A 25107-nucleotide genomic window follows, 5' to 3' on the forward strand; every position below is an offset into this window, starting at 1 on the left:
GTGAATGGTGACTGAAATCAACATACTAGCTAATATCTCCAGTGTTAATATCAGTGTTCCTCAGAAGAAAAATTCATATGAGTTTCATAAAAGTAAGTGATGAATCTTAACTTTGGTTACATGTCAGAGACTATGTTTTCCAGCACTGGGGTTTTTTAAACTAGGGGGGCACAAGAGGGTGCTAGTAGGTCCATGGAAAAGTTAAGAGAAAAAGACTGTAAAATAACCGAAAACATTTACAGAACTTTACAGTATTACTGTTTCTTTCTGCTTTTCTTTTCATTTGAAAATGTTGTTTTTCTTTAGGTTTATACCTGTAAGATTATTCTAATAGTGGGTAAAAAAATACAGTAATTCCAGTGTCAACTAAATACAATAAAAATACTTTTCTTCATATATTTTAATAATTTATTTGGTCTTTAGTGCAATACTATAAAAACCAACTATTTAATTTAGAAAACACCATGTTGTCTTTATAACAGGCATGCAAAATACTCATTTCAGCTAAAGTCATCTTATCTGAAGCTAATTTGCCCAATTGTTTTGGTACAATTTTCTACATTTACCTTATTAAAATCTCTTATACAGGTTACTTAAAGCTTAAACACCTAAAGCTTTAAATATAACACACAAATCAACTGAAAATATACATCTGGTACACCTGCTTTGATTTTCTCACCTTTGTCACCTCACGAGTTTTCATCCCTGTTATAATATCACGCTTACTATTTTTCTCACACATGTATAAATGGGTTTTAATACATGACAATATATACAGTAGTTGCCTTCATATTTTAGGAAAGGGGGTCTCTCACAAGGGGATCATATTTACAGAAAGTTGCCTAACAAATTTGTTTAACATTCTAATAAAAATATGTCCTTAATATTTTCTTGCATAGTAGCCATTATATTTAACAATAAGACACTCAATGCCATGCTATTTTGTGAATATACCCTGCTACATGCCACCATGTGCAATAATGCCAAGTGTATTTTTTTTAATTGAGAGTTGCACCAGTATTTAACATTGTATTCCACATTTTACACACACACACACACAAAAGACATCCTCTCATACCATAGAAATGACTTCAGATGGAGCCGAATTATTCTCTGTTGAATTGTTTTGCATCACTTTGCATCTTCAAAAAAGTATTTCACACAATTAAGCTAGACTGTTGGGTTCACTGAACCATCTTGAATGAGATAATAAAAGAAGAAACATGAATGTAAAGCACTGTTTCAGTCTCTTGTGTTGTCGTGTGTGTGTGCTGCTGTTTCAGGCTTCTAGGCTGCTGAGGAGAGTGTTTGCTATATCACAGATGGCCGTGTAAGTGCCACTCTCTGGAAACGCCTGCAGGACGTCCTGCCCTCCTCGAGACTCACTGTCAAGAGAGGGTCCAGCGGTACAGAGCCTACACACACACACACACACACACACACACACATTCAGCATCTAAAAGGAGGATGTGAAACAAAATATACATGATGTGCAAAATCTAGTGGTGAATACTGGAAGCACAGAAGTAAGTCTGATCAGCACATTACCTAGAAACACAGATCCTATGAGCTTGGCTAATTCCTCACCTCCACCTTTGGAGAAAATATTACTGCACTCCTGAAAGCACACAGAAATGTAATACTGGAACGAGATTTGTATTTCCTGAAGGAGATGTTAGTGTTTGCAAGGGATCAAAATAATGGTAAAGTGGTAAAAATGTGGCCTTTGTCATGTCAATCAACACTGTATGAGATTCAACACACATGTTTGATGAAGACACATAAAGGACAGTGATTACTAGATCAGTTAAAGGCACTGTTTGTATGTGTTTGTGTTTTATACTCACAGAGCAGTGTGGACACACAAAGCCACTCATGTTCTCCACGATGCCAAGAATCTTCACAGCTGTTTTCTTAGAGAGGGTGATCTCGTGCCTGACGTCACCTGTAGACACTGCCTGACAACATTTGAAAGGGCGGTTCATGTGTGTGCAAGTGTGTTGGGTATTATTAAACAGACAAGAGACTTACAGTATAGTAACATCAGGGACAGTCCCGCCACAGTGTGTGTGTTTACCTGTGGTGTTGTGACCAGCACAGCTCCGTCCACTCAGACAGGTGTTCATCTGATGTCCCAGGGGGCGTGGCCACGAACAGAACGTCATGTTCACCCCACACCACATCACTGACAAACTGACCAATCAGAGCTGAGAGAACATCAATTAACATTCAACAACAGGTTGTCAACAAATAACGTTTTTATGTGCATGTTTTAGCTGCTGTAACTGGTTGTCATTTTCTTTTTCACCATTTTAATCAACTTCTATGGCGCCCCTATGCATTGCATACATTGCATCTATAGTTTTTGCGCCTCTGTTGAACATTACACTGAAATATTGCAAATCAGGTACACACTTTTTTTTTTACTTATTGCTAACTATTTTTATGGTTGCAATATTGTTCAATCTTAATATTCCAATTATCTTACATAAATTATTAAGGCTTACTGTCAAAGATCAAACCTGTCTTTTTAGGTCCCCTCCACCTAAATGGACATGAGCATGAGTTGCTGTTGGGGGTCTGCGTACACTGGCACCCACCCCGCATCACACTGATGTACCTCCGGCTTTCCTAGATGTAGCATCCGCGGAATACTGGGTCCACACAGATCCACATCCAGAATACCAACCTGAAACACATCTTTTTATAGAAAAACAGACCCAAATAGAATATAATATTCTAGAATAGAACAGAGAGGAATAAAGAAGAACAATAGAATAGAACAGAAGTGTGGGTTCACCTTCTTGCCAGCTTGTCTGAGCGCCAGGGCGAGTTCAGTAGTGATGGTGCTTTTGCCCACTCCACCTTTACCTGGCAGAACCAGAACCACGTGCTTCACCTGATCCAGGTTCCATGGCTCTGACAGAGACACTTGCATATGTGAGTTTAAATACTGTGTTTTCATTTAATACACTTATTTAAAGACATTCAGACATTCTGTTCTCTTTAAAGTTTATTTTAAACCCAATGTAGCTTTGCTACCATTACCAGAAAGTACTGTGGTTGTATCATGGTATCAGATCGAAATCATGATAATTTAATGAGTAACATAATGTACCATGGTATTTATAGTATTCCAGGGTACTCCGAATTTTACTATTCTAGCATGGTACATGTGTCTAGAGACATGTATTGCTCAAAAAGTTGCATTTATCTCCGTTTTATCTTGTTGCATTTTATAACAGCATAGATTAATGAAAGACAGTTAGTTGTGAGGTGATTCTGTTTAATTGCATATACACTCTGAAAGACTTAAAATAACAGTCCTGCTCGCTGTTCATCACACTCACAATGACGTTCTGCATTGTTGATCTCGCCTATAAATAAACGTATACAATCAGAATATTCCGGGGTTCAAGTTAAGCTCAGTCGACAGCATTTGTGGCATAATGTTGATTAAAACAAAAAATAATTTAGACTCGTCCCTCCTTTTCTTTAAAAAAAAGCAAAAATCGAGGTCACCGTGAGGCACTTACAATGGAAGTGAATGGGGCCAATTTTTGGAGCGTTCAATGCCAGAAATGCGAAGCTTATAATTCTATAAAAGCACTTACATTCATTCTTCAGTTAAAACTCATGTTATATTTGAGCTGTAAAGTTGTTTAAGTTGTCATTTTTACAGTCGTTTTAGGGTTTTGGGATTTGTTGACATTACATCGTCATGGCAATGAAGTTGTAAAATTGGCTTTTACTTTTGCACAGAAAAGGTTAGTATGGGATTTTATCACACTAAAATCATGTTAACACGCATATTGTTTACGTCTTGTGGCCATACTTTTAAAACAGTGAGCATTTTAACGTTTACAGACTGGCCCCATTGACTTCCATTGTAAATGCCTCACTATCCTAGTTTCCATCCACTTTTTGCGCTGTTTTGTTATCGACAAAGTGAAAATGCGTAAATAAAAAAAATAAAAAAGGTTTGCAAAATTTGCCGTCTTCTGCCTGTTTCCATTCAAATGGCCTTTTATCTTTAAAAATGGTGTGCGTGATGACGTCATGCTTAAAAAAAACAAACACTTTGTCGCATACGTTTTGGTCTATCGCAAAACAAATCTGCCTCTCTACTCTTTTTTCATCTACAGAACAGGGTAAGGCTAATTTAAGTTTGTGTATAGAAAAAAGAGGCAATTATATAGGCCTAACAAAATTATTTTTTCATTTGGTAATTTATTTTTTTAATTTAATGCTTTATTCGTTTGGTGATTAAATTTAATACAGGTAATTTTGTCGGCATTTTTTCAAAAGTAAGCTAAACAATAATTTAATAAATTGGGCTGTTAGTGTTCCAAAAAAATCACACTGAAGCTTTTCTCCTAGTATTGTGTATTTATTTTTAAAATATCTTTGTGCATAGAAATTATATGTTTTTTGTATTGTGGGCTAATTTCATGACTGCTATCTATTATTTTGAATGGTGTGGAAAAGCAACTTTAATAAATAAACGGATGGCTACCGCGATTAAATTAATAGCAAAGAGTGGCCATTCATTTGTTCTCCTTGCACTTGTCGATGACAGGTGCATGATACGAGATATTTGGCACTCCTGGAAGTGTCATGTTTGCAGCATCGGATCTGTGCAGGAATGCCGTTAAGACCAATCCATCCAGTGCAAGTAATGTTTTACGTACAATAAATTGGCTTTCAAGGATGTATCCCTTGTCGTCATGATTAAAACAGGCTAATGATTGGGGTAAATTGTGTCATGTGACACTATATTTTTGGGTTAATGCCTATTTTCACAACATTTGAAGTATCGACATAGAGTTTATGCGCTAGAGTTCAATTGAAAAATATTATGTTGACACTTGTGAAATTTTAGCGATAATTTGCGTTTCCGTCAGCTATATCGGTAAACCTTTTGAGGCTCAACTCAAAATGCATTTTTGTGGTGGTCAATAATATGCCACAAATGTTGTCGATTGATCTTAACTTGAATTAAACCCGGAATATCCCTTTAATATTTACATTTTGTTTAGTAGGTCAGCTAATTTGTCATTAACGTTGACGGAGAGACAGTGGGAGCTGGCTGATTAATGAGCCTTTAATTACTCAGACAGACAGACCCGTTTCGTCTGCCAAAGTACGAAACTTAATATGGTGAAGGCTTAGCTTATTAATATTAAATACGTCACGGTAAGGGGGCGTAAGTCAGCTGGCCAATGATGTCTTGGCTCATGAATATTAATTAAGAACCGCGTCTAAATGCTCTAGAAAGGGAACAGCGGCGTGACCTAATAAATATTAATTAGCTACGCCTTCGCCATAGTATTGTTCATAACGTGACGAGCTGGCGTGCAATGTTGTTTAGTTTCTGTGTGTGTCTGGTGTGTGTATATGTAGGTCACAGCATTGGCATGTCATATCACTTACACCAACTCCCGATGGAAACGCGTGTTTAAGCCAGAGGAAGTCAACTTTACGGAGAAAATAAGAAGGTATGTCAGTTTCTATGTTCATTATGTCATAATTTTACTATATATATATATATATATATATATATATATATATATATATATATATATATATATATATAAAATTTAGTAATTGTATTTTTTTTTTCTAAAAGTTGAATGGCTTCTAGACTTTTAAGGTAGTAGAAACACTAAATAAGTTTTCAGGGTGCAAAGATGTAAACAAAATTGCATAAAAAATTGTGTAATGGTCTATAACATGGTATATAATTAATGATCATTATAATTGAAATTATTTTAAGCTGTTATGATAATTATACGATAGTTAGTACTGTAATTATTATTATAATATAGCCAACTATTATAATCATTAGCAGTAGTAATACTAGCAGTAAGTCTATTATTATTTAATTTAGAGGATGGTTTTTAATCTTATTATGTAATTCATAATTCAGTGATTGTTTGGTGTGCTTAAATTGTTGTGATATTCTCAGTAATATCTAAATGTTATTTACAAGTTGGGAATTGTAAACTCTTGCTTGTTTTAATTTATTAAAATATTTAATCATAATTACAGTAATTATAACATACATATAAACTGTTATTATAATTATAATTAATAATTAAAATGATCAAGTATTATTATCATGAGTATTATTGGTAGTATTATTATACCTGACAAGTCTGGCAAGTTTTTGCTTAAAATTTTGCCTGCATCTCTTTTAGGTGTTAATGTAATGAATAATTAAATAATTGTGGTTAGTACTTAAATTCTTGTTATATTCAATATAATGGTGATCACAGTACAAAATAATAACAGCAATTTGGAATGTTATTTACAAGCTGTGATTGAAAAACTATTACCTACATGATCCCCTATCTCACATTGCTGTCTTTCGCAAACTTGTTTATTAAGATGCTATTTCGCTGAATAATGTTTTTATATCAGTGTAATTCAATTCATGGTTGTTCCTGACTATTACACCATTGCATTTCCCAGAAACGGACACCCAGAAAAGTGGATAACCTCAGTAAAGATGGGCCAGTTGTTCAGCTCTGGGGTGGTGGAGGTATCCAGGGCAGGTTTCTTGTTTTGGATACACATTATCCATCAATTAGCGAACACCTGGTCATGTCGCATGCACATTGGGACAAAATCGATTAAGTCTTTAAATCCAATTATACAGAGATATCTGGGGTCTAGAAACATTTAAAATGCACAAACAGTCTACAGCATAATCTTTAAGAAATCGTATTTATATTCAAATACTGTATATGTGTCACAATATATTTGAGGAAGGACCCAAGATGCAGGATGGCGATGAAAGGTGTTTTATTGAAATGAAAAACAAAATACAAACAAAACTCGAGGGAGAAATAAAGATAAGGCAAAAATAGAACTGAAAGCAAACCGACAAGGAAAACTAAATCAAACAGGAAACAAAAACTCACTAGGGAGAAAAAACAAAACAAGACAAAAAGAAATGAGAAAGAACTGACTGGATAACAGGACAGGATACAAACAACACGACCGGAACTGGAGACTAAACATAACACAACTATCTTACGGGGAAGACAAGAAGATATAAAGGAGAGAATATAAAGAGGAAGGGAAGATTGAACACAGGTGCTGCCAATAATCACAAGCAGCCATGGTAACGCTGATTGCGCTGCTGAGCAGCACCCGTGGAGAACTGGAGGGAAGGGGGAAAACAAAAGCACATGGACAACCTGCGAGAGAGGTCTAGGAAACTGTCACAATCCTGCCACATAACGAATAAAACCAGACCAAAATGGCAGGATAATGACATTATACACCCCCCCCCCCCCCCCCCAAAGGGACTACTCCCAGGCGTCCCACGAACAAGACAAAACTAGACAAAAGACCAGACAATGGGAAGGGAGGGTGTGGGAAACAGGTGGATGGCGCTAAATGACACGAGGCAGACAAGAAAAAAACATGAGTCCAGGCGGCTCCAGGATGGAAGCGAAATCAACCAGCGAAACAACTTCCATGGCCATGAGCATAGGCTGTGGCAGGGGAAAGGCCTCGGTGGCCGTTGGCACTGGCAGAGACTGGGGAATGGCCTCCATGGCCGTGGGCACTGGCAGAGACTGGGGAATGGCCTCTGTGGCCGTGGGCACTGGCAGAGACTGGGGAATGACCTCTGTGGCCGTGGGCACTGGCAGAAACTGGGGAACGCTGGACCAGGATAGTGCCAGCGAGATGGACCAGGGTGGCGCCAACGGGACAGACCAGGGAGACACCGACAGGACAGACCAGGATAGCACCAGTAAGATGGACCAGGGAGGAGCCGGCGGGTCAAACCAGAGCAACACCAGCAGGATGGACTAGGATATAGCAGCTTGGCAGGGTTTGGCAGCTAGACTATGCTTGGCTGCTAGACTTGGCTTGGCTACTGGACATGTCGAGATGACTTGATTTGGTATGGCAGTGATGACTTGACGGCACGACTTGGCAGCTTGACCTGGCTTGGAGTGTCTACTTGACTAGCTATGGCAATTTGACTAGGCATGGTGGTTTGGCTTGGTGTATTGATAAGACAAAGAGTGGTGACTGGACTTGTCATAACAGCTTGATTAGAAGTGACGTCTTGACTGGACGGGATGACTTGATATGATGACTTGATGTACCAGCTTGACTTGATGTGACAGCTTGACTGGATGAGAAGACTTGACAAGGGGGCTTGAACAGGCTCAGTGAAAGCCTCAGGGAACTGGACAGACTTGTCAACAGCCACAGGGAACTGGACAGGCTCAGGGAACTGGACAGGCTCTTCAGCGACCACAGGGAAACCTACAGGCGGCTCCAGGACGGGAGCGAGGACAGGCGGCTCCAGGGTGGGAGCAGAATCAACCAGCGAAACAACTTCCGTAGCCATGAGCATAGGCTGTGGCAGGGGAACGGCCTCCGTGGCCATGGGCACTGGCAACGCCTGAAGAGTAAGGGCCCTTCTCCTCCTCCTCCTCTTCCGGGTGGTAAAAAGCACTGCAGTGGCAGCGGAACGGCAGCCGCCTCCTAGCGGATGGCAGCATGCTTCCTCTGGCAACGGTATCAAGAGGTGTCCGAAGAAGCTGCAGATGACTTGGTCATCTTTTGGTGGTCAACAACGGGCTCGGGGGGCCTCTCCAAAGACACCGACAGAGAGGGATTTTGGGACTTGGTGTTCCACCCTCGCAGCAGACGTTCCATCTCTGCCAAACGCAGAGGTGGTCCACCAAATCCCAAAAGGAAAAATAAAGAATTGAACCCAGCTTCTCTGGACGTATGGGCTTGTCCAGACCTGCTAAAAATTTTTTGGCATGTTTGAGCTCAGGTTAACGGGTTGGTACTGTACAGCAGCGGGCCTGCCCAAATTACACAGTGGCCCATCGGGAAAACGCCCGGTGCTCCCGATGGCCAGTCTGCCTCTGCTATACTTAATAGTGATGGGAAGCTTGGATCATTTTACTGACTTGAATCTTTGAGTCTCGTTCAGCAAAATGAACGAATCTTTATTAAAGTCATTTCATTCATTTGAGCAGAATTAAATTAAAATGTTACATTTTTAATAGCCAAATCCCCCCCAACACGTTTACTTACGCAAACTTTGATTATAGTCCCAATAAGGAAAAATTGATAATGCAGCCGAGGACAATTATGAGAAACAGAAATGCTTAGTTCACCTCTGGATTGAATCTTCTTGTCCGAGTCGTTTGTTCTTTTGTCACGTGACAGCTGTATGTGCATAGGGTATACGGCTGTCACATGACAAAAGAACGAATGACTTGGACCAAAAGAGTTGAAAGGTGAACTAATCATTTCTGTTTTCTGTACAGTGCCTATGCGGTTTTCACGTAACAAAAGAACGGAGGTTGCGCAAAATGAACGAATCACTCTCTGAGACTACTCTTTCTTCTGAGTCACATAAAAGATTCATTCAAAATGAACGAATCGTTCATGAATGACCCATCACTAATACTTAATTTCTTACTAGTTGAAATTCCAATTACCTCTATCAGCTACTGTATGTACTTCTTAGAGTTAAAAATTATATATTATTTTGCATTAATAGTTATATTGTTATTAAATGTTCTTTCTTTATATCAACAATTTAATTACATGTAGTAAAAATGCTAATTTTTGATAATTAGATTTGCACTAGTAAAAACATGTATTCTTGATATAAAAATGAAGCCATTACTTGCGGAAAGACCCATTTTGTATATAATAAATGGCATTTTAACTAAAAACATAATTCCTGATTTCTGTAATTACATTTTCATTAGTAAAATTTCACAATGATCTCTCATTCAGTCCTGTTCAGAATGCGTATATAATTATATTCTATACTTGATTTCTTACTAGTTGAAATTCCAAATACACATATCAGCTACTGTATGTACTTCTTACAGATAAAAAATTATATATATATTTCTTTTTATAATTATAGTTACTATCCATTATTGTCCATTCTTGATATAAACAATTGAATTTCATCTAATAAAAATGCAATTTTTTTATATCTGTAATTTGGTTTTCACTAGTAGCAATGTTAATTTCAGATATCTATAATGTTATTGTAACATGAGGTTTCTTACCTCTTTTAGTGTAACATCAGACTGATGCGAGCAGGTGACAGGAAGTTTGTAAGAGTATAGTCTCACAGACTGCCAGCAGTGGCATATGGGGCAATCAGAAGTAGGCTACAGTATCAGTCTTTCAGTCTGCAAAACAAGTTCATGGCAAAGCATGTCGTGTGTGGGTTGGCAGCGACAGGCAATAATGTTGACCAATGTAAAAATTAAAGATCAGCTGCAGTCATGCATTCTATACTTGTGTTTCAGGAATGTCTTGGAATAAGTATGTTGCTAGTGAAAATGTCACAGAAACTGAAGCCACACCCCTCATGACGACCCTCGATCCAGAAGACAAACAAGCTGTTGGAGCTCAGGTGAATGTGTGTTACTCTGTCCTCACGTGTTGAGTTATTTCTGTCGGGTTATTTAAAGCTCACCAGTATAAGCTTTACATTACCTGGGCATCTGGCAAATTAGAGTTTCATGGACACTTCCTAGTGACACAACATGTTAAAATGCTCTAAAACGCTATACTATATCATTTGAAATGTATTAAATTTGTGTGAGAGTGTCCAGCTTATATTTCAACCCAAAATCAAAAGATAAAGTTTTTTGCATAAAGAAAATGAAAGCCTACACTGTAAAAAAAAATACAATAAAAAAATCCTGCTGAATTTACGGTAAAAACTGGGTACATGTATTGTCTTGTTAAACATAATATAAATTTGTAATGTTAATTAAACAGTTAAATCATACTTTTACATCTAAAAAACATAATTTCTTCAATATTTTACCGTACAATTACATGTACTGTCTTGTTAAATATATTATAATTTTTTACTGTATATGTTAATTTCCTGTTAACCAAGAAAAGGTTATTTTCTGTAGCATTTTCACATTCTTTTACTGTTAAAATAAGAGTCATTTATTTACAGTGTACTTCAGGGACAATTAAAATGTTTAATGTGACTATTTTTATGACACATTTTGTTCAATTACAACATTGTTTTCATTGCAGTTATACACATTTATTTCAATTACGACATTATTTTCATGACTAATAAAAATTCATTTAAATTACGACATTATTTTTATGATATTTAAGCACATTTTGTTCAATTACGACATTTTCATGCCATTTAAATATTTATTTAAATGATGGCATTATTTTCATGGCAATTAAACATTCATTTAAATTACGACATAATTTTATGATAATTAAGCACGTTTTGTTAAATTATGACATAATTTTTATGATAATTAATCACGTTTTGTTAAATTATGACATCATTTTTATGATAATCAAGCACGTTTTGTTAAATTACGACATTATTTTCATGGCAATTAAACATTCATTTAAATTACGACATAATTTTTATGATAATTAAGCACGTTTTGTTAAATTACGACATAATTTTTATGATAATTAAGCACGTTTTGTAAAATTACGACATAATTTTTATGATAATTAAGCACATTTTGTTAAATTACGACATTATTTTCATGGCAATTAAACATTCATTTAAATTACGACATAATTTTTATGATAATTAAACACGTTTTGTTAAATTACGACATAATTTTTATGATAATTAAGCACGTTTTGTTAAATTACGACATTATATTCATGGCAATTAAATATTCATTTAAATTACGACAGTATTTTTATGATAAGCAAAATTTGTTCAATTACAACATTACACAGTATTCATGACAATTATGCACATTTTGTTAAACTATGACATTATTTTTATGCTAATTAAACATTTGTTTCAATTATTAAATTCTTTTCATGACAATTACGCACATTTTGTTTAATGACAACATTATTTTCATGACAATTAAACATGAATTTTAATTACGAAATTATTTTTGATGATAATTAAGCACATTTTGTTCAATTACGACATTCTCATGGCAATTAAAACACTATTTCAATTACGGCATTACTTTAATGGCAATTAAGAAAGTGTTTCGCGAACTTTTACGGAAAATTTTCTAAATTGTCATGAAAATAATGTTGTAATGTCGATATATATATATATATATATATATATATATATATATATATATATATATATATATATATATATATAGCATACACTGTGTGTGTGTATATATATATATATATATATATACTGTATATTTGTTTTTCGATAATGGTTTATACAGCTTGTCATGTGTGTGTAGTCAGAAGCTGACTCTCAAGTGTACCAGGCAGTGACAGTGTGTGTGCCAGCGGAGATACCACCTGTGGTGCCTGTGACGGGCGAGTCATACTGTCAGTGTCCAGCTCAAACAGAACTCAGTTCAGATGACCAGATCAGCCCGTGCACCCCCAACTGCACCTGCGGAGAGGAAGAACAGGGTGAGAGAGCATATGTGCTTATCCATAGAAGTCTTCTAAAATCCTATTAAGGCTATCACTAGGAATCCCATGTTTAAAATGGTGGTTTGTTTACTGTTGCAATAAAAGGATGTGATTGGGTGTGGGACAAAGAGAGTAAATCATCTGCCGTGTCTCTGAGCTGCTCTAACCGGAAGGTGAGCTTTCATTCGGAGTACAGCTGTGGAACCGCGGCCATCAGGGGCTCCAAAGCGCTCAGTGACGGACAGCACTTCTGGGAGATCAAGATGACATCACCGGTTTATGGCACTGATATGGTGAGACTACTTGGCGACTACTTGAAACATTTAGTTGATGCACAAAGGCACTAAACTACAATCCATCGTCTTGTCATTCTCATTACTGTAAAGTGAAAAAAAGATACATTAATGATATTAATTGAAGATATATTAATGATGTAGACTTAATGACATATTGTAAAATATTTATGTATGCATTAAAGTAGTATTTGTACTGCCTTTAACTTGTGCTGATTTAAATATAGTAAATACATTACTGTAACACAGTAAAATTACTCTATAAATTACAGTAATGAGACTCTTAATGAGAAACCATTGAGAACAATGGCAATTTAACAAAAAACTCAAAAGTTGGGGTAAAATGTGCTTAATTGTTAAAAAATTAAAACACAATTACACAGTCACAATTAAAAAAATCTCAATGGGCCTAAAATAGGCGCTTTTTTCTTTTTAAATTAGAATTTTGTATTTTTATTCTTTTGAATTTGGGTTGGAATATACTAAAATAGTCTAGTAAGAGTGGACATAAATATGAAAATAAGTGTTTGTGTTTTTATAATGTGTGGTATGAATGCAGATGGTTGGAATCGGTACATCAGAAGTGAATTTGGATCAGTTCAGACACAGTTTCTGTAGTCTGTTGGGCACTGATGAAGACAGCTGGGGTCTGTCCTATACAGGTAAGGTCAGAGGTCACGTGACCCCTGAACGATGTGTAGATTCAATATTTTCATTAAAATACTATTATACAAATTTTGAGTTGTTACTGAAAGGAACAATTTCTACCTGATCTGACCCTTTAAAAATGCTTTTGTTGTTGTAACCTATATAATTAGTTTGATTGACTCAATATTTGAATAAAACCAGTTTATTTGGATGTTACCACATGAAGCACATTTTTTAGATTATAAAGCATTCTTACAGTGTAATGTAGGTTCACATGTCAGATGGTATTTTCTGATGGTATTTGCATATTTTTAACCATTTGTCTTCATCTATGTTTATTTTCATTAAGGTCACCTTCACCATAAAGGGTCAAAGGTGAATTTCTCATCACGGTTCGGTCAAGGTTCCATAATCGGGGTTCATCTGGACAGCTGGCACGGAACCCTCAGCTTCTACAAGAACCGTAGATGCATCGGTAAGACGAACAGATATGTTGATACGCATGTGGGTCAAAAGGTGATTAAAAAAACAAGAAATAATTTTCAATCATAAATTTCAAACTTCAAATGCCAAATGATGTAACCATCAGGTAAAAGGTATTGAAAAACACTTTCCTTGCATTTTGAATACTTAATCAAGTTTGACAATTTCAAACATATTTTGAAGGTAAAACGTCTCGGTTACGTACGTAACCTCGTTTCCCTGAGACGAAGGGAACGAGACATTGCGTTTATTAACGCATATTGGGAGTGCCTTCCTACACGACCTAGTTGAAACCTCTCTACAATAACGCCAATATTCTAACATTGGCTATGGTGTTTGAGCCCCGCCCGTTTTGGCGTGAACCTGACTGCTATAAAAGCAGGTGCACAAACACCATTTCCTCAGAATTTCTGACCGAGAACAAGGAGCGCATCGCTCGTACATCAAGAACTCTGTGTCTTGTAGTGCGGCTAGCGTTTGCAATGTCTCGTTTCTTTTATTTTAGGGACCCGAGGTTACGTACGTAACCGAGTCGTTCCCTTACGACTCAGTACATTTGACATTGCATTTATTATCACATATGGGGAACAGAATCCCATCACGCCACACTACACGACATAACCTCCCAGAAAGGAAGCATGGCGCCGTAGTCTCATGGGACGGCGACCAACATGAGTATGCCGCAGTGAGTGACCTTCATGTTGGGTCAGGAGGGGAGCACTCAGGACGAATATATGAACTATAGTCATATAGTATGAATTAACTCCTTCACAAACCCAGTCGGGAAGGGAGTTTTTTTATAATGAAGTGCTTGGGCCTTATGGTAAATTACAACGGCCTAATGCAGGTGGTTGTGTAAAAGATGGGGAGCTCATCCTAAAAGGGAGGAGCATAAGTATATATATTTGGCCAATGGATAGCAAGCGCTCTAAACAGAGAGGACTTGTGAAGAGAGAGACATTACGTCTAGGTTGTAAAACCTTGCGATTGTTTTTTAAGAGGACCATCCTGCTGCAAAACATATGTCCTGTAAAGACACACCATTCGTCCATGCCCATGAGGAGGCCATGCCTCTAGTTGAGTGTGCTGTAACTCTAATTGGGCAAGTCTTACCCTGCGACTCATAAGCCAGGGCAATTGCATCAACAATCCAGTGAGAAAGTCTTTGCTTGGAGACAGACATTTCTTTTGTGCATCCTCCATAGCATACAAAGAGCTGATCAGACATTCTGAACTGGCGTGTATGGTCAAAGTGTGTGTGTAGTGCCCGCACAGGGTATAACAAATGCAATGATTGTTTCTCATCTGAATTAAATGGAGGAGAAAAGAAGGCCTGAAGGTGAACCACCTGCACTCTGAAGGGCGTGGTTAGGACCTTAGGCACATAGCCTTTTCTGGGTTTGACAGTGGCTCTTGAAAGACCGGGGCAAAACTCCAGACATGAATTGTCGATTGATAGTGCATGTAAGTCACCGACCCGTTTGACTGAGGCCAAAGCCAGCAACTTAACGGAGAGCATGCGCAAATCAACAGAGTCCAAAGGCTCGAAGGAGGGCCCTGTGAGAGCTTTTAGAACTAAAGTTAAGTCCCAAGTTGGGACTGTAGCCAGCCGAGGTGTGTTTAATCATCTTGCTCCTTTAAGGAACTTTATGATTAAATCATGCTTGCCTATAGAGGCGTTGGCTTCATGTACGTGATACGCAGATATAGTTGCCACATACACTTTGAGCGTTGATGGTGTGAGTCCTGCGTCTAATCGCTCTTGAAGAAATATAAGAATTTCATGTATGGGGCAGTTTACTGGGTCTTTGCGATGTGAGAGACACCAATCAGTGAACACCTTCCATTTTAGCGCATAGAGGCGTCTCATGGATGGTACTCTGGCCTGTAAAATGGTGTTCATGACTTATGTGTCAGTTCTGGTGCATTTAGGGCGCTCCGTTCAGGGGCCACAAATGCAGGTTCCACAGCTGGGGCTGGGGATTCCAGATTGTGCCTTGCGCCTGAGAGTGGAGATCCCTCCTCAGTGGTATTTCCCATGACGAGCTGTACAGCATCTCTATCATTTCTGGAAACCATGGCTAGTTGAGCCATTTCGGTGCAACCAATAGAATCGTTTCCTTGTCCTCTCGGACTTTGCATATGACAGAGTGAATCAGGCATACCGGGGAAACGCATATTTGCATTTCTCCAGCCATTTGTGTGCCATTGCATCCACTCCCAGTGGGGCTTGTGACTTCGGGTACCAGAGGGGACAGTGGGTATTCCCCACTGAGGCAAATAGATAGATTTCTGCTTTGTTGAATATTTCCCAAATCCTCAATACAGTTTGAGGATGAAGTCTCCATTCGCCTGCTTTCACCCCTTGGCGTGACAGTAGGTCCGCACTGTAATTCAGGCGGCCTGGGACATATGTCGCTCTCAGGTAGATGAGATGATGCTCGCTCCAAAGGAGGAGGCAACGTGTCAGTCTCAACAGTGGCGGTGAAGGAATTCCGCCTTGGCAGTTTATATATGACACAACTGTCATGTTGTCTGAGCGAACCAGGACATGACAGTTCGCTATTTCTGACTGAAAAGCCTTTTAGGCTGGAAATACAGCCAATAGCTCTAGGCGGTTGATGTGCCACACTTTCTTCGCCCCTGTCCAGGTGCCTAAATTCAGGCATCCATCGCACACCACCCCCCAACCTGTGTAGGAAGCATCCATAGTCACCACTTTCCACCCGACAACTTGCCCCAGCATGACATTTCGCTGGTACAACGCAGGAACTGTCCATGGTGCTAAAGCAGCTATACAGCGGCAGGATATAGCGATGTGCATACGCTCTTGGCGCCAAGCATGTTGTGGCACATGGCGCTTCAGCTAGCACTGAAGAGGTCTCATGTGTAAGAGACCTATGGAATGATGGCAGATGCCGCTGCCATAAATCGCAATGCTTTCTGAAACAGCTTCAGAGGAAGTGTTCTCCCCAGTTTTAACTGAGACAGATACTGTGGAATGGCCTGAACGTGCTCACCCGTGAGGTGCGCGCGCCCGCTCATGGAGTCGAGGCGGACTCCCAAAAAGGAGATTTGTTGGCTGGGGGAGAGCGTGCTCTTTGCCCAGTTCACATTGAGGCCCAAGCTGTTAAGATGCTGAAGCAGTAAGTCTCTGTGCTGGCATAATAGAGTCTCTGATTGCACCAGTAACAGCCAATCGTCAAGGTAGTTCAAGATGCGCATGCCGCTCAGTCTCAGAGGGGCGAGAACCGCATCGATGCTTTCTGTAAATGTGCGAGGAGCCAGAGACAGTCTGAAGGGCAGGACTTTGAATTGATACGCTGTTCCCTCGAACGCAAATCTCAAAAACATCCTGTGATGACGTACAATTTGGATATGAAAGTATGCATCCTTCAGATCTGTCAACGCAAACCAGTTGTGTGGGCGTACATGCGGTAAGATCTGTTTCTGAGTAATCATTTTGAACAGGCACTTTGTGAGTGCGTGATTTAAATGTCTCAGATCCAGGATCGGCCGAAGTCCACCATCTTCTTTGGGACAAGAAAATAACAGCTGTAAAACCGTTTTTGGGCTTGACAATTTGGCACAATCTTTATTGCGATTTTCAAGAGGAGATTGTGTATTTCGGCACTGGCGCGTCTTTGGACGAAACAGTGGAAGACAGAACACTGTTGAAACGGTGTGGCCGGCGTGCAAATTGGATCGTATAACCATGTTTGATAGTTTTTTGCATCCATTCTGTAATACCTGTTAGGGCTCACCACGTGTCTGCTTAACAGGACAGAGGCCAATTTGGTTTGTTTACCGTATGATATAATGTGTGTGCTTTGAAGAGGAAAATGGCTCTTTATTGAGAATGTGTGAGCATCTCGTGCATTTGCAACGAATGCTGTATTCTTTTTTGAACTTAATGCATTTTTTATTGCATTTATTTGAGTGCAAGACACAGAAACAACATTTTGAACAATATTGTGAACAACAATATTCCTTTCCCGACTAACAGTAGTGGGGAGATGGGGAACAGTGTTTTGTGTCTCCAATCGAGCCTTTTTTGGAGCAGACCCGGCAGGAACCGTGGGCTCTGCTTTCTGCTCTAAAGGGTTGTGGCCATCAGGTTGCCCATGGACTTGCCGATGGCCTGCGCAGTGACATTTGTGGCATGCAGCACAAAGTCTGTAGCGGTGTGGAGCTCATTGAATGTCTCTGGATCGAAGCCGTGCTCGTCCATTTGCTTGAGGAGCTTGGATTGAAATACCTGGAACACCGCCATTGTGTGGAGTGCTGATCCAGCTTGTCCTGCCACTGAGTAAGCTTTCCCGCCAGTGCGGACGTTTGTTGACACGGTCTGGAAGGTTGTATGGGGCGTGATTTCCATGGCCTGTTACTTGCTGGGCAGAGGTCTGCCGCTACTGCTTCCTCCACAGGGGGTAGTTGGGCATAACCGTTTTCTTCCCCGTGATCCACATTAGAGAGGACGGTGAGAAGGGCACGCACCAGGACTTAGACAGTTCGTTATGAACTCCAGGGAAGAAAGGGGCAGATTTGCAGGACGCTGCCGTTTGACGGCATCCGTACTGCAGGAACCGTTCATCGAGGCGAGACTGTTCAGGTTCCTCTGGGGGAGACCACTCAAGGTGAAGCTCTTCGACCGCCCTTGTAAGGACGCAGAGCATCTCCCTATCAGTGGCGCATGCACGTTCCTCGCCCTCGCTGGGTGGAGGGGCAGCAGCATCATCCACTGACCACTCGCCTGATGCAGCGAGAGACATGACATTGTTATTATTATCTCCAGCATCAGAACCGCTGAACGAGACGAGGCCGCCCGCTCTTTCAGAAGGCCGGAGCTCGTCTCGCACATAGCGTATAGGAAAACATAGGCTTCGTATAGATTGAGGGGCTCGCTGGGTGTGTGCCACCCCGAGGACCACCTCAAAGTCATCCTTCTCGAACTTGCGGCCCTGCTGTGCCTCCTCGTGTGAATCCTCAGGTATCACAGAAGAGGCGGGTGGGAGGGCACTTGAGGCTGAATCATCCCTCAGAACGAGGGTGATTCACAAGCGAAGCGTCTTGAGACTCATGCCCTCACAGTGAGGACAGTCTGTCTCCATGAGGACTGACTCTGCATGGGTGTGGCCCAGACAGTAAAGCCAATATTAGAATATTGACATTATTGTAAAATGGTTTCAACTTGGTCGTGTAGGAAGACACTCCCCATATGCGTTAATAAACTAAATGTCAAGTGTACTGAGTCGTAAGGGAACATATGTTATGAATTTTCAGGTTACTCCATATGACCTGAAAGAAATTTGCCTTTTCATAAAAATTTCAAAATATCTGATTTTTTGAGGGTTTTATGTTTTTCACATGGTCACATGACAACAGAATGGCTTCCTGCATGTTGGTTACACCACATGACTTTGATTTGGGGGACAAAAGTTTTTCAAATATCAATCATATTTTAAAATAAAATTCTTTCACTGCTTGTTTGTTTAACCCTTTAAGCTCGGGTGGGCCCTTTTGCACTGCACATTTTAGCGTAATCGGTAAAAACATCAAACTGATTAAATAGCCATGTGTAATATGTCATTGGAAGTCAAAATATAGCGAGTAATAGCTAAGTATATATCTCTGACACGCACATAATATGTAAAAAATGTGTAGCTTTTATGCCGCGTTTTCACTCATAACTTAACAAAAAATAAACTGAACATAAAATATTACATACCATTACTTAGAAGATGTGATTATCTTTTAAATGAGCCCATTATTCCCTTAGTGACACGCAACGTAATCGGATGCATAAATCATTAGATATTCCGCAGGAAACACGATGTGCACAAAGCACATAATGTGCTGTCTGGATAAAAACACATTCGCTTTCCTGGATCAGATAACTTCTTCAGAAATTATGTAGTAGGTTGTCCAGCGTCATAAAATGCTAAACGAATCGCATTAGGATTCAGATCGCTGCAACCAGAGGTCATTTAAATATGGGCAGAGAGGATAGTTCACTCTAATTACATATGGCCACCACTAGATGGCGCCAAGTACATGACACAGACTGAATGATGACTCAAATGACACAGAATGAAACTGAATGTGATCTCATTACTCATGCCTGCATGCTTTGGAGAGAGAGCATACCTTAAGTCATTGTTGTATTTGCATGTGTAATTAGTGCTTATGTACAATTATTATGTTTAATTTATTTGGAGAGACTTTTGGACACTTGAAGACATTTTTGGACAATAAATTAATTATTTTTGTAATGCTATAATTTTTGATTACTCTATCGAATCAACACAAAATTGTCCTCAGTTACAGGTGACATGATTGGGAATAAAACAAAAGAAGTTGTTTGGAGCCACCTTATTTACACACAGAGATATATAATATAAAATCAGAAAAAAAGGTAATTTTTGGCTCAGGTCTTTTTTGTGTGTGTGTGTGTGTGTGTGTGTGTGATTTTTCAGCAGTTTCTTAGGCTGAGAGTATATAGATGATAATCTATATCATTAAATATTTGGAGAATTTTTCTTTAAAATGATTCCAAACACTTGACCCTCCTTGTTTTTTTTGGTCAAGTTATAAGCCTTTAATTTTGGGTATGCCACTGAAACAGAAAATCTTTAAAAACCTCAGAGCTTAAAGGGTTAATAAATAATAGTAAAAGATTATTCCAAATTACTTATGCCAAAAAAATCTTTATTTATCGAGAATTTCAGCTTTTAATGAGACTTTTATTTTAATTTATACTGTCTGCAGACAGTTGTACCACATGACATTTTTGACGTTAACCCCAGAAAAAAAAGAAAATGACTTTGAACTCAGTAATTGAAAACATGTTCATCCTAGTAGTGTATTCAAGTAATTGTTTTGTGTGAATTTCATTTTTAATGTATTTTTGAATAACTTAGTGTCATGTCATTGACCCAAGTAAGTTGTCCTATTATTAGTAACTATTTTTATCTTCTGAAATCTTTCTCTTCTGTCAGGCATTGCAGCCACTCACTTGCAAAATAAGCATCTTTATCCGATGGTGTGTTCGACTGCGGCCAAGAGCAGCATGAAACTAATACGTTCTCACTCCGCGCCCACCAACTTACAGTTCCTGTGCTGCAACCAGCTGCGCAGAATGTTGCCTGACTGTGCAGATGCTCTGCGTGTACTACCACTGCCCCCAGGTCTACGTTTGCTGCTGTCCAACCAGCTGGGATGGGTGCTGACCCTCGGCTGCGCAAACACGTGCACAGACAACAGCGAAGACAAAGCTAAGGAGACAGAAGAAGATGGCTTTACAGACGAATTCACAAGCCCTGTTCCTCCCCACACCCCTGACAGCGAACGTGTCTTTATTTCTAGTTCTGTGTCCGATAACCCTGGTTCTTACTGTAGTAAAGATGTAGCAACAGTACATACTGATTCTACTTCCTGTCCAGATGATGCATCTTATCAAGATGCTGCCTCTTTAATGGATGTAACCTGTTGCCTTGATCCCTCCCCTCCTTCTGACCATGCCCTCTATTGTGGCCCCGCCCCCATCAAAAGCCCTAACTTTCATCATCAGGCTTCCTGTCTTTGTTGTGACACCCCTTTCGACAACGAAAACGATCCCACTTTCTCATTATTCCCTGAGTCATGCATTCTTTGCCCTGCCTCCACACCAGACCACACCCCCTTTTGGCTTGACTCCGCCTCTGATAGTGACTCAGACGACTGCGCCTCGGATTTAGAGACCTACCAAAGAAAACGCTGCCGTTGGACATAAAAGACAGAAAGTTCATATGTTAATTACAGGTCACAGATTAGCTTTATAGGAATGTTCTGGGTTCAATACAAGTTAAGCTCATTCGACAGTATTTGTTGCATAATGTTTATTACCGCAGAAAATATTTTCGACTCTTCCCTAGTTTATTAAAAATCTGGGTTACAATAGAAGTGAATGGGGCCAATCCATACACATTCAAATTCTCACTGTTTTAAAAGTATATCCACAAGACAAAGTGATAAAATCACTTAATCAGCCTATAGCATCGTCGTCGTGGATATAACTTTACACAGAAAAGTTTATAAAGCGATTTTTTCACATTAAAGTCATGTTAACACACACATTGTTTACGTCTTGCAGCTATACTTTTAAAACAGTCAGTATTTTAATGTTTACGGATTGGCCCCATTGACTTCCATTGTAAGTGCCTCACTGTAGCCTAGATTTTTTTTTAAATAAATGAGGGACGAGTTACAAATATTTAGTTAGTAATCAATATTATGCCACAAATGCTTTCGACTGTATTGAACCCGGAACATTTCTTTAAAGGGATAGTTCACCCAGAAAGGAACATTCTGTCATCATTTACTCACCCTCATGTCGTTCAAAACCCGTGTGGCTTTTTTTATTATTATTATTTTTTGATTTGAACCGAAATGAGGGTGAATAAATGATGACCCTATGTTTAGGTGAACTATTCCTTCAAAACACACATTATTATACAAACAACAAAAAAACATGTGATTCTGCTCAAGAATTACATCAGACTCCAAGATTGTCTCAAACTGACATTACTGTAATTGCACTTCCTTCAGGTCCATCCTTGTCCTGCCGTTATCTCCTACCTACCTCATCTTGAAGTCCCTTGCCAAACTGTGACATCTACTTTAGTATTTTCAGGTTTCTGAATAAGACATGTTAATAAATTAGGCAGAAGATTTGCTCATTTGCAGGAATGAGAAAAAAATTATTTCCTCATAAATTTCCAGTGCCAATGTTTATAGTCAGGTGACCTTTGAACTAGTGAAGATCGAGAAATCTTATATTTACCTTGTCAGGTTAAAAACATATAAACATATATCTTAAGGTAGCTCAATATACAGGGACGGATTAACCACCGGGCCGACTGGGCCGTTGCCCAGGGGCCTCTAAACCCAAAGGGCCCCAAGCTCTAAATCAATTATTTATTTACATTGAGATACCTATTATAAATCCACATAAAGGTTAGTCTTATGTGAAATACCATTTGTTCAGCCGAATGTGTGCTGGACGACAGCAGCGCGAGCACAGACACTCGAGTGCGTGCTCAAGGAATCTGCGTCTCTCAGGAGCAGCGCGTTTATTTGAAGGACTACAGAGAACAGCGTCTTATTTATAAAACACTTCCAAACACAGAGATAAGGAGCAGTTTACCCTGGCTGTGTACAAAGCCATGATAATGGTTTAAATTCATATAAGTGACAGAATTCAGCATGGATGACTTTAAAAGTTTAAGTCCTGCATGCATTAAATGCTTAATGATAAAGCGAAATATGCCTTAATACCCTAAATATGTGCACAGTAACCTTTTGTAATATTTGGTTAACTGTGAGAGTTCACGAACGGGACTCGGGAATAAAGAACGTTTATTGCCATGGATGCGTCAAACACAAACTCAGATTAGCAGGGAATAAAGTGCACAGTGAGCTATGAGCCTAAATAGCACAATACATAGATCTTCAAATGATAAAATCACATTAAAGTCTAACAAAAATAATCTCTGTCACTGCCTGCAATCAATGGAAAATGCATTTTTTTCCCCTTTTCCTCCCAATTTGGAATGCCCAATTCCCAATGCGCTCTAAGTCCTTGTGGTGGCGTAGTGATTCGCCTCAGTCCGGGTGGTGGAGGACGAATCCCATTTGCCTCCGCGTCTGAGACCGTCAACCTGCACATCTTAACATGTGGCTTGTTGAGCGCGTTGCCACGGAGACATAGCGCGTGTGGAGACTTCACGCCATCCACCCCGGCATCCACGCTCAACTCACCACGTGCCCCACCGAGAATGAACCACATTATAGTGACCACGAGGAGGTTACCCCATGTGACTCTACCCTCCCTAGCAACCGGGCTAATATGGTTGCTTAGGAGACCTGGCTGGAGTCTCTCAGCACGCCCTGGGATTCGAACTAGTTAACTCCAGGGGTGGTAGCCAGCGTCTTTTACCACTGAGCTACCCAGGCCCCCTTGTAACAGTCACATTAAGTCCTCTTTGCAACCTGAACTTCATCAGAATGTCGATTTGTGACCCCTGAGTTGAAAAAGCTTGATGCAGTGCAACAAATGGTGAAACAGAACACGTGTGTCTCGAGATGCGTTCATAATGAAATTATTTTTAAATGAACAGTGTCTAAATAATGCGACGGTCCTGCACAACGAATTGTAAAACAGAACGCAGGTGTCTTGAGATGCGTTTATAAATATTAAAGTTCTTTTAAACTTAAATGTGAGATGTGGCACAACGATGAAAGACGTCCGTCCAGTGTGTGTTTACATGGCCTTGACGTACGTGTGAACAGCCCGTAACTCGCCCTATAGCCTACTTGAAAATCTGAGCCGAACCTGGCCCAAAACCTGTAGGTTTGTCGGGCACCGACGGCAGGGCTGTAGCTGGGTATTCTGGGCCCCTGACTTTATATTGCTTTGGGCCCCTTTCTGCTTAAAAAATACAGTTTAGAATTTGTTGTGTGCCCCCCCGGACATGTGGGCCCCTAGAATCATTACCACCTTTCACCCCTCTTCCTACAGCCCTGACCGTCAGACTCAGATCGGGTTGAAGACCTCTAAACACGTGCAGAATAACCGAATAGTGTTTTTGGGATTTGAATACCATGCAATCCCTATTAATAACGCATGAATCGATTCATAATGAAAAAGTACATATAACTGGCCATGTAAGACAATGCTCCAAACTTTTCTTCCATCAATTTGAAAAATTCAACCAAATGTGCAAAGCGTCCCATAGCGATTAAAAGTTTACGACGTCACGTGACACATCATGGGGGGCCTCCATGGTGTACTGGCCCACGGGCCTCTCAATTCTTAATCTGTCCTTGTCAATACATGCCAAACATCTTTCACTGTAGTATTTTTCGAGTATTATTGAGTTTAAGTTAGGCTTTTGATTAGTTATGGATTAAAGAAACTTAAAAACCGGGCAGATTTGTTCATTGAGATTGTAAATGCCCTTAAATATTTACTTTTTACAGTATCTTGAGTATTTTTGGAGTATTTATTTGTATTCCATTGTTCAGACTTGTAGAGACAAGCACTGATTACCTCACACCCTGTCGCGTCACGCCACAACGTAGAAGCGAACGTACTTCAAATATGGTGTGCACTATGGCGGGAACTCTGTGCCGAAACAACTGTGGCGCCACGCGTCCGAATGCTGTCGCCACAACGCGGCGGTGGCATCCAGTGCAGACAGCATCATTAATTACAATG

At 39.6% G+C, this 25107-nt stretch overlaps 1 protein-coding gene and 1 pseudogene across 1 annotated transcript; one reads left to right on the top strand and one right to left on the bottom strand.

The window, feature by feature from the left end:
• Positions 1–539: 539 nt before the first annotated feature.
• LOC127432153 (cytosolic Fe-S cluster assembly factor nubp2-like) lies at positions 540–2938 on the bottom strand (annotated as a pseudogene).
• Positions 2939–5391: 2453 nt separating this feature from the next.
• On the top strand, positions 5392–21659 carry LOC127432149 (SPRY domain-containing SOCS box protein 3-like). The gene is made up of 7 exons (XM_051683000.1): positions 5392–5498; positions 10323–10429; positions 12246–12423; positions 12532–12719; positions 13279–13381; positions 13717–13842; positions 20849–21659. Exons 2-7 carry the CDS (start codon positions 10325–10327, stop codon positions 21619–21621), a joined length of 1473 nt encoding a protein of 490 aa, XP_051538960.1. The 5' UTR covers positions 5392–5498; positions 10323–10324; the 3' UTR covers positions 21622–21659.
• The last annotated feature ends 3448 nt before the right edge of the window (positions 21660–25107 follow it).

This window comes from Myxocyprinus asiaticus, chromosome 41 (assembly GCF_019703515.2).
Source record: "Myxocyprinus asiaticus isolate MX2 ecotype Aquarium Trade chromosome 41, UBuf_Myxa_2, whole genome shotgun sequence".
Lineage (NCBI taxonomy): Eukaryota > Metazoa > Chordata > Actinopteri > Cypriniformes > Catostomidae > Myxocyprinus > Myxocyprinus asiaticus.